We start from the raw sequence: 9,545 nt of genomic DNA on the forward strand, positions 1-9,545 counted from the left end.
GGGAGGGAGGGCGTGGCCGCGGGGAGGCGGGGCGGAGCGCGCCCGGCGCCCCTCAGGAGGATTGTCCGCTGGCGGCCGCCATCGCGCCGCCGGCCCCGCCCGCCATATTGTGCCCGGCGCAGGCTGTGCGGCGGCCGGAGATGGGTGAGGGGGACCGAGCGGCGGGACGGACCCGGGACCCGGGGAGGAGGGGAGGCGGACGGGTACGGGAATTGGGAAAGGGGGGGAGAGCGGCGACGGCGAGCCGGGAGCTGGGGGAGAGGGCCGAGCGGCGGGCGGGGCTCTGGAGAGCCCACAGCTGGCTCCGCCCCGCCGCCGCCGCTGTGAGGGGGGCGGCTCCCGGGCCGCGGCCTGGCCCGGAGCCCCCAGGGCGTCCCGGAGCTGCCCTAGAGCCCCGGTTCCTCCCTGCAGCCTCGGTGCGTGCTCCGGGAGCCCCCCCCCGTTAGCCCCTAATGCTCCCCTGCAGGTTTCTTGTACCCCGGTGGAGTCCTGCGAGCCTACAGCCCCCGCGGCCCTCCTGTAGCTCCCGCTGCTCCCCTGCAGCCCTGGCCTGCACCCCAAGGGCCTTTATAGGCCCCGTCACCCCCTTAGAGCCCCAGCTTGTGCCCCCAGAGCCCTTACTGCTCCCCGAGACCTCCCGTGCCCCGCACTGCTCCTCTGTAGTCCCCACTCGTGTCCCCAGATTTCCCAGTTCTCCCTTGTAGCCTCTGCCTGCACCCCTGGAATGTTTGTGGCTCCTGCTTGCGCCTCTGTAGACCCCCCCAGCCCCTGGGCCGTGCCCTCACAGCCTCCCCTGCTCCTTCAGAGCCCCCATCTGAGCTCCCAGAGCCCCTACAGCCCCTGAACTGCACTCCTGTTGCTCCCAGGTGTGCCCCCCCAGGCTCCCCAGCTTTCTTCCCAGGCCCAACACTTTGATCCTACCACTTTTCCCTCACAGACTCTCTTGTCATGGTGTCCTGGGCCTCAAACCTGCTGTCTTCATCTCCCCCCAAGGTCCTGTCAATCTAGTGCCCCCCCACCCCCCAGCCCACATGTTCTATCCTGGGGGGGGTCCCTGTGCACAGGCTCTCCTGTTCACCAGCAGTTATTCTGCGTCCCCAGGTCACAAGGACTCTGTGTGCCATGGCACATACCAGGGTTTCCACCTTTTGCTCTGTGTCCCCCCAGTTCCCCCAGCGCTGCAGCCAGCTCTGTGCCCCACTGGCCTGTGTGATGGCACCCATCTCGGGGTATCTTTGCTTTTCTGGGGTCTAGCCCCAGGCGCAGCCCCCCTGAGCCCTGTTCCTCATTGTCTGGGACTAGTACAGCAGTTTGCTGGAGGACTCTGGAGCTTAGCGTAAGCTTTAAAACTTGTTTAAGAGCAGTCTCTAGGCCTTCAGCAATTTTTGTTTTACTCCAGCTAATTGCTAAGTGATGCAAACTGGAAATTAACAATCAGAAAAAGAAATGTTAAGCAATTGATATGACCTGATCTGAGTTTCTTCACAGCTCAGATTTCACTTCTAAATGGTGTATTATTACCCTGTCCTTTCTCTAAGTTGTATAGGTTCTCCTAAGGTTAAACAGGATCCAGAGAAGATTTTTTAAAACTTGGCATTATTGCTATTGTTTACACCATGGCAAGCAAGCACTAGAAAAGCTAACTTTAGGCTAACATCCCGTTGAGCTCTGTGCCATGCAAACATACTACAACAACAAATGCCCTAAGAATGCTAGTTATTTTTTTTCCCATCTTAAAGGAGCAAAAAAGGAAAAAGCCGGTTTGTGTGCTTTTGCAGTGTCCCTTTAAAAGAGCTGTGAACCTTTTATTCCAGCACAAAATTGGGCAAAAGGGGATCTAGGTAACATCCCCAATTTACTGAATCCTTTGGGCAAATTGTTTAGCATCTCAGTAAGTGTATTGCTCTGCCTGTAAAACAGGGATAACGCCACAGCGATGCAGATTAAATTCCTTGTAAACTGCCTTGGGTTGGGAGAGAGGCATGAAATGCTTCTTCCTGCTCCGATGGAAGCCTGCATACTTTAGGCTTTAGACTCTCAATGAATTCACAGCACCTCAACAAGCTGCTGCATGTCCTAGGAGTGTCAGGAGCTATCAGGGGCCGCATCTATAGCCTGTGGCAAATACAGGAGTTGTAGAAAAGGGTTGAACAAAGTTGCATTATCCTCCTTTGTGCTGCAAGCTAGCAGTGCGAGTGATAGGTTCCATTGGTCACCAGGGGCGTGGTGAGCAGATGAGCCTTGATTATAAATCTTTTCCTTTCAGTTTTAAGGACTGAAGACATAATCACGCAGTGAACAGCAGAGAAGCCACCTGGAAGAACAGCCCTCCGCACCCTCTGTTGTTATGGCAGGGGGAAGGCGGGGCCCTAACCGTACGTCCTACTGCCGAAATCCCCTCTGTGAACCTGGGGCCGCTGGCGGCTCCGGCCATTCCACGAGTTCCTCTGTCACGGGTGTGCGCTCACGCACCAGGTACGTCCAGCTCTCCACGTCTTCCCATCTAGCCAGGCCTGCTGCTCCTCTCTGAGGCAGTTGTGAGGCCACCTGTATCTCCCCATCTGACACACTGCTGGTTTTCTTGTGGCTCAGCAGTTTGTTAACTCCCAGTGTCTAGCTGAAATCCTTTTCCTATATGTGGCAGTGTCCATGCTACGTGTTGTAATTGGGATAGGTGGCTTCTAATTTGCCCGAGACTATGAAGTGCTTTATCAGACCACGACAGACTTCCAGGAGTGTTCAAAAGCCTTTAGTGACCATTGAATGGAAAGTAAGAATAGAGACAAGTTTTTATCCAAGGCCTGACTCTGGAGTTCAGGTTGTTGCGTCTCCTATGCCCTGAAGTTTATGTCAGGTGAGGCATTTCTGGGGTAGAGTTTAGCTAGGTCAGGTGATGTGTAGGCTGCGGGGTTTTTTTCAGGTTCTAGCCTAGCTGGTTGGTTGCATTTCTGCAACTGAGGTAGAGAGGAGGAAGAAGCGGAGCACCGACAGCAATGCTTAAGCAGGAGGTGCCTTATGAACTTTCTGCAAAGAAAATATTAGATCTGTCTTAACATACTCCCTGCTTATGGCCCTAGGCCAAGAAATTTATAGGGATACAGTTATTCAAACAAGTTACTGCAAGGCCACAGAAGGTGGAGCAATCCACCGCGTACATACTTTGCTGTGAGAGCATGCACAAAGGTTCTTATCTCAAGTAGGTAATGCAGTACAAATTCACACCCCAGCTTACCTCCAAGTGGTTTGTCTCTGTAGCCATATCCTCTGATACCCATCACCTACATGGCGGTCCAGGCCGAGGAGTCCCAAAGTGCTTTATGCATATGAGAGCCTTGTTGCTGCTCTTGCAAGAGCACCCTTAGGTCTCGTGTGTCTGTTCAAAGCAGAAAAGGCTTTGTGTTCGCATTTAAAGCCCTTTTCTAGAGGACCAGGACAGGAACTCTTGTTCTGTGTACAGGAGCAGAGTTTATTGGTGGATTTATTAATCCTGACAGGCTGAATCAGTCTTGTCAGCTTGGGAATCTGGGGATTTCAGAGAGACAGCTCGAGTTCCTAAAGTTTTCCCCTCACGCATAGCCTTATTTTAGGCTGTCAGCCTTCTGTTTTAAAAAGCGTGGACTGATCCACCTGTGTCCACCCCTGGGCTAGAAGTCTTTCTACAGTCACACTCTTGAGACTTTTGTGGTTTCATTTTGGGATTTTCAATAGGAGTTTGTGCTCTGTAGATCCTTTGAAACCCACACCCAGATTCCTTTGACTGTTGTTATTTAGAGATTGCAAATCAGGAGAGATATATCTAGTATATATTAATTCCCTTCCCTTTGATTAAAAGGGTTGCTGTCTGGGATTGTGTGCGTGCTCACACAGGAATATGCACCTCTGGCTAAACTTGTTTTTCCTCCGTAGTTGAATAGAAGTTGAAGAATGAGAAAGGGCTTGTGTATAATTGCTCTGTATTTCATGTTCAAGCACTCTTAGAAATGTAAATAGCAACTCGAGGCCTAAAAGCTTCCAATTAATTAAGAGGGCCACTGGTTGCCCCTTGAATAGCAAAACACAGCCACGGCTTTTAAACCTGACTCAACACAAGGGATTTAATATCAAATGATCTGGTGCTGTAGACTGGCCTGGTTCCAAATATTGCTTTCGCTGGGCAAATTCCTGCTCACATCTGCCTGTAACATTCGTCCTAGACATCTTCGGGGTGCTGACACTTCTGGTTTGTGGCAGCCGTTGACCATGATAGTCAGCTTAGGTTTCTCAGTCAACATTAGACCACTGACTTCTACAGTCTGAGTGTGTGGGCTGGAGGACAGCGCTGTCTTTATCTCACGGAAGTGACTGCTGGCTTTTGGTTTACCTTGGTAGGAGCGGTTCAGGTACAGGCCTTTCCAGCCCACCTTTGGCAACTCAGACAGTCGTCCCCCTCCGGCACTGTAAGATCCCAGAGCTGCCTGTGGAGAGGAGTGTGCTGTTCGAACTTCAGCTCTTCTTCTGTCATCTCGTTGCTCTGTTTGTCCACTACATCAACATCTACAAAACTGTGTGGTGGTACCCACCCTCCCATCCACCTTCGCACACATCATTGGTAAGCACCAAAGGACAGCTGCTGTCGGGTGATATTCACAGACTGTCTCTTGGGTCGTTAGACAAAGTTTTCTATATATGTTTGATGCAACCTACATGTGACTGTACAGCCCTGCAGGGTTGCTTATGTGACTCTTATCTGGCAAATTTTGGGCACTGGCTGTCTGCTTGGCATTCTCTTTCTGATCTTGGAAGAGACAGTCTGAGGAGAAGAAAATAACTTGGGAGATTCTCTGTTGAATGTGGGTTTCTCCTGCCTGATGGAAAGTGGAATCATTTTGTTTTTGTCACCACAGAACTTTCATCTTATCGACTTCAACGTGCTGACAGTGACAACAATCGTCCTGGCACGCCGGCTGATCGGTGCTATTGTGAAGGAGGTAAAATCCCCAAGCAGATCTCAGAACGGTTCTTTCCTCTCAGGCGAAATGTAAAGCTGTGTGTCCCTTTTGCAGTTCCAAGCTCTTCTGTCCTTTTCTGAAGAACTCTTTGCTATGTCCAAGCCAGAAACCTAGGCGTAGTTTCTAATGGGAAGAACAGAGAACAGAAATGAGCGCCTCAAACCATTGCTCTTGACTCTCTCTGTCCTTCTGTGATTCTTTCTGAACTACGGTCTCAGCTAGCCTGTAGTAATTCTGCTTTCTTCCTTGTGAAGAACAGTATTTGGCTCTTTTCCTGTTCTCTTAATTACCCTAGCTTTCTGCAAGGAGGAACCAGCATAAGTTGGTTTCTGCAGACTGCAGAAGCTTTCTGTGATGAGCAGGCCCAAGAGAGTGGGCTGGTCACACCGATAACTACCAGACCTTAACAAGAAACTGAGAGCTCTCCTCACTCCAGCTTGAGGAGTGAGGCCCTGGATTTTGGAGAGTCCAGATTCCAGCCTAGGGAAGGCTTCCCCTTCCTGGTGGCAGCCAAACAGAGCCTTTCACTAGCTCTTCCTTCATGCATATGAACTTGATTTTACAGATCGAGTGCTGTTCATTTACCGTTTGCTTCCTGTTGGAAGAGTGAATTAGTCTCCCCTTTGCCCAGCTCTTTCTTCTCTCCCCGCAGGCTTCACAGAGTGGCAAAGTCTCCCTGCCACGCTCTATTTTCCTGGTGATCACTCGGTTTGCTGTTCTCACTGGCACAGGCTGGAGTTTGTGTCGATCAATAATTCACCTTTTCAGAACCTACTCTTTCCTTAATCTCCTGTTCCTGTGTTACCCGTAAGTATCTTCTTCTGTCACTTGTGTGTGATTTCTAGTGTTGCTTCAGTGCAATGGGTATCGCTCAGTTGAAATGAAGCCTGAAAGTAAATAAGCACTCTATTACTTGGTAACAGAACTTAAACTACCCTTTTCCCTCTTGCTGTGTCACATTTCTTCTTGGTGGCAGGGCATGCCTTTAACATTTATCCGTATGCCAGCTTTAATGTAAGCATTCATTATTAGATTGCTCGTGTCCTCTGAAGAGGATTGTATGCTTTTCTCGTGGTATTCGAAGAACCCATGTCTTCGGTTTACCTTCATTCTTAGGTGCCTCTGCCAGGTGGAGCGAATCAAACAGCTTTCCTGCTTCATGTTAACTAACAAAAGGAAGCCAGTTCTATTTCCAATCAGGTAGTGGAAATAGCTCCCTTCTCTCTGGTAGATGCAGGAGGAAGCATCTCATAAAGATCTGAGACTTGGTGCTTGTGTTTGAGATCAGATTAGTGAATCTCTTTCCTGGAATTTATATAGGTACTAGAAGCCATTTAGGAGGGGCATGCGATCGTAATGGTGATCTGCTGCCAGCAAAGGCATTGCACGGGGAGCTCGTAAAAAAAGTAACCACTTTTCTGCACTTTGCTGCTCCAGGTTTGGCATGTACATTCCCTTCCTTCAACTGAACTGTGACTTTCGGAAGACGGGCCTCTTCTCCCAGGTGGCCAACATTGGTCCCAGAGAGACGAGCGAGGTGAACTCCAGGAGCCGAGACTACCTGACTGTCCTAAAGGAAACCTGGAAGCAGCACACTCGACAGATGTATGGCATGGAAGCCATGCCCACTCACGCCTGCTGCCTCTCCCCAGATCTCATCCGCAATGAGGTGGAATACCTGAAAATGGACTTTAACTGGCGGATGAAAGAGGTGCTGGTGAGCTCCATGCTCAGTGCCTACTACGTGGCCTTCGTGCCTGTCTGGTTTGTGAAGGTGAGCAAGGGCCACCACTGCTCTTGAGACACTGCTTCTCCAGGTGTGGGACTGGCGGGGGAAGATTGTGGGGAGATGGACACTGGGTTACGGAGGAGGTCTGGTTCTTGCTTCTTGCTTAACTGGAACATGGGAGAAGTTAGTCAGAGGGCTGGTCTGTGTGCACAGGTGGCTGTGTCAAACCCATTTACAGAGGCCTTGGGAAATGTAAGAAGCGAAACCATCTAGGTTTAGCTTTGCTTAAACTCCAGACAACAGAGGACAATATTGTCCTGTATTCTGACCATTCATGAGAGTGTGCATCCATCTGTTAGGGAGCGGTGTCTTCCTTCTGCTTCCCCGTGAAGCTAGAAGGACTCCAGGCTGACCATTCCTTCGCACACTGACCTTCTGTGAGGACAGAGCTCCAGGACAAGGGGATTGACTTTAATAAGGGAGGCAGTATGAAGGAGGGTGGACTTTATTAGGATTCTTAGCTGTTTTACTTAAGTTACTAATACATTGGACAATGAGACAAATGTCTTGTAGTAAATCTGTCAGACCTCAGGGATGAGCCCAAGTCCCCTTCTCCTGAGGGCTGAGCCCACTGTCAGCTGATCTAGGGGAGCATCAGGAACTATCTTCCTGGTTTTGGTGATGGGTGATGATAGCGTAAATGTTTCACTGTGGTGTGTTCAGGAGTTGCACAGCAGCCATCCTATGTGGGCGCTTCTTTTTCAAGTGGGATTAATAGCTATGTGAAAAGCCCTCGTTTTACCTGCCTGAGTGCTTTGTGTTTTGATGGCTTGTTGGGTGAAGTTGTCCAAACACGTTGTCACACATTCTTCTTGTCCCCCCACAGAACACTCAGTACTATGACAAACGCTGGTCGTGTGAGCTCTTCCTTCTGGTTTCCATCAGCACGTCTGTGATCCTGATGCAGTACCTCTTACCTGCGCGCTACTGTGACCTGCTCCATAAAGCTGCAGCGCACCTGGGCTGCTGGCAGAAGGTCGATCCGGCTCTCTGCTCCAACGTGCTGCAGCATCAGTAAGGAACTCTCTCCTGGGGCTAGGGCTGGAGTTTTCTCTTAGCTGGCATGCCTATTGGCGTGGACAGAGGCTAGATGGGAAGCTTAGCTTTCCAGTCATCATTCCTCCTCCTCTTGTTGCTTAAAAAAAACAAAGAGAAAGAAAAATGAAAGCAGAGCTGTCGGCTGACACACCTGACAGCTTACAGACACTATCTGTACTGTCCACTTCTGAGTGCAGCAAGCAGATCTGATTTTTGGCAAGGTGCCTGCTGCTTCTGGCCACAGGTGACTGCCATTTGTCACTGCCGTTGTTACATGCCTCGGTGGGCCAAACTCTGCCCTCGCAAATGACGGCAGCTTCCTACTGTGGCCAACGCTGTGGAAGCAGCTTGTTCATTATCCTAGCTGATGGTGGGAAGGCAGCAGACCCCCCCCTTCAGCTGCAGAGGTAGAAATAAGAGCTCTCTGCTTGTTTCCTGCAGGTGGACAGAGGAGTGCATGTGGCCACAGGGAGTGTTGGTGAAACACAGCAAGAATGTGTACAAAGCTGTGGGTCATTACAACGTGGCAGTGCCCTCTGACGTCTCGCACTTCCGCTTTCACGTAAGATCGCATCTCCTTTGTGGGGACCGAGGCGTAAGTGCCTCGGCAGGGTCACGGTCCTCTTCTGAACACCTCAGACTGCCTGAGCTGGCTCTGCGAGCAGGAGAGCTGCCCATGGGGTGTGCCGGGGCGGTGGAACACGCGGGGTTCCGTACAGCGTTTCACGTTAGTCCCGCGTCTCCCGTCGGTGCTGCCAGGAGGGTGACTCTGGCCCCTGCAAACCCTGCAGAGCCATTCACGGGTGGATGTTGTGTCTCCAGAAGGGAATCCCAGAGGAACCCTCACCAGCCTCTGCCTCACACGTCCTGTAAAAAACACATCCCAAAGGGTCTGGCCTTGCTCGGTGCCTTATTGTGGTCTCTCCTGCAGTTCTTTTTCAGCAAACCACTGAGAATCCTCAACATCCTGATTCTGCTGGAAGGAGCCGTCATCTTCTACCAGCTTTACTCGCTGATTTCTTCAGAGAAGTGGCACCAGACTATCTCGCTGGCTCTGATCCTCTTCAGTAATTACTACGCCTTCTTCAAGCTGCTGCGTGACCGTCTGGTGCTGGGCAAAGCCTACTCATATTCTGCCAGCAGAGACTCAGAGCAGAAGTTAAATTAAAACAATTGCACTGATGCTCAGCTTATTACAAAACAAACAAAACAACAAACCCTCAGAGCTTTGTATTTTTGTTACCACTGCTTTTTTTCTTTGATAACTGATGTAATTAAAAGGAAAAAACATATTTTTTTACTCCCAACAGTTGTTTGTGTGTTTGTTGTCTGGTAAAATCCCCCGAGAAGGCCTCCACCTGCTTGTGTTTGAGAGGAGTGATTTATTAACGACGGTGCTTAGTTTTGAGAGGTGCAAACACTGCTGCTTCTGCTGCAGTCGGAGCTCCGGCTGGGCACTGAGTGGGAAGATGAGAACTACAGGTATGTTAGAGCTCACACCTTCCAGTCTGGGTTCCTTTATAAGGGGGTGAGCCCTGATCCCGTCCTTTCCGGGGAACCCTGAAGGACCTCCCGCAGCACCCCCGGATGCTCTGTGGCCGGAGGGGAGGGCTGCATTGTTTCACTATAATGATTTTTAAATTCCTGTGCCGGAATTGCTGCAACCCCTCGCTTGCAGCCCACGCAGGTGATGGTTTGAGGTCGTGAAGGGACGGGGCGGGGGGGACTGG

General features: G+C 50.7%; 1 protein-coding gene across 2 annotated transcripts; it reads left to right on the forward strand.

Annotated features, from left to right (window-relative positions):
* Positions 1-26: 26 nt before the first annotated feature.
* Positions 27-9,122, forward strand: TMEM39B (transmembrane protein 39B). 2 transcript variants are annotated; one of them, XM_069802969.1, is made up of 9 exons: positions 27-144; positions 2,267-2,475; positions 4,369-4,588; positions 4,884-4,967; positions 5,641-5,795; positions 6,426-6,762; positions 7,604-7,791; positions 8,257-8,377; positions 8,747-9,122. In XM_069802969.1, exons 2-9 carry the CDS (start codon positions 2,348-2,350, stop codon positions 8,981-8,983), a joined length of 1,470 nt encoding a protein of 489 aa, XP_069659070.1. In that variant the 5' UTR covers positions 27-144; positions 2,267-2,347; the 3' UTR covers positions 8,984-9,122. The 2 variants fall into 2 exon arrangements, with proteins under 2 accessions (XP_069659070.1, XP_069659071.1); XM_069802970.1 differs by having other exon boundaries at positions 67-203.
* The last annotated feature ends 423 nt before the right edge of the window (positions 9,123-9,545 follow it).

The sequence above is a fragment of the Haliaeetus albicilla genome, chromosome 16 (genome assembly GCF_947461875.1).
Source record: "Haliaeetus albicilla chromosome 16, bHalAlb1.1, whole genome shotgun sequence".
In the NCBI taxonomy this organism is placed as follows: Eukaryota; Metazoa; Chordata; class Aves; order Accipitriformes; family Accipitridae; genus Haliaeetus; species Haliaeetus albicilla.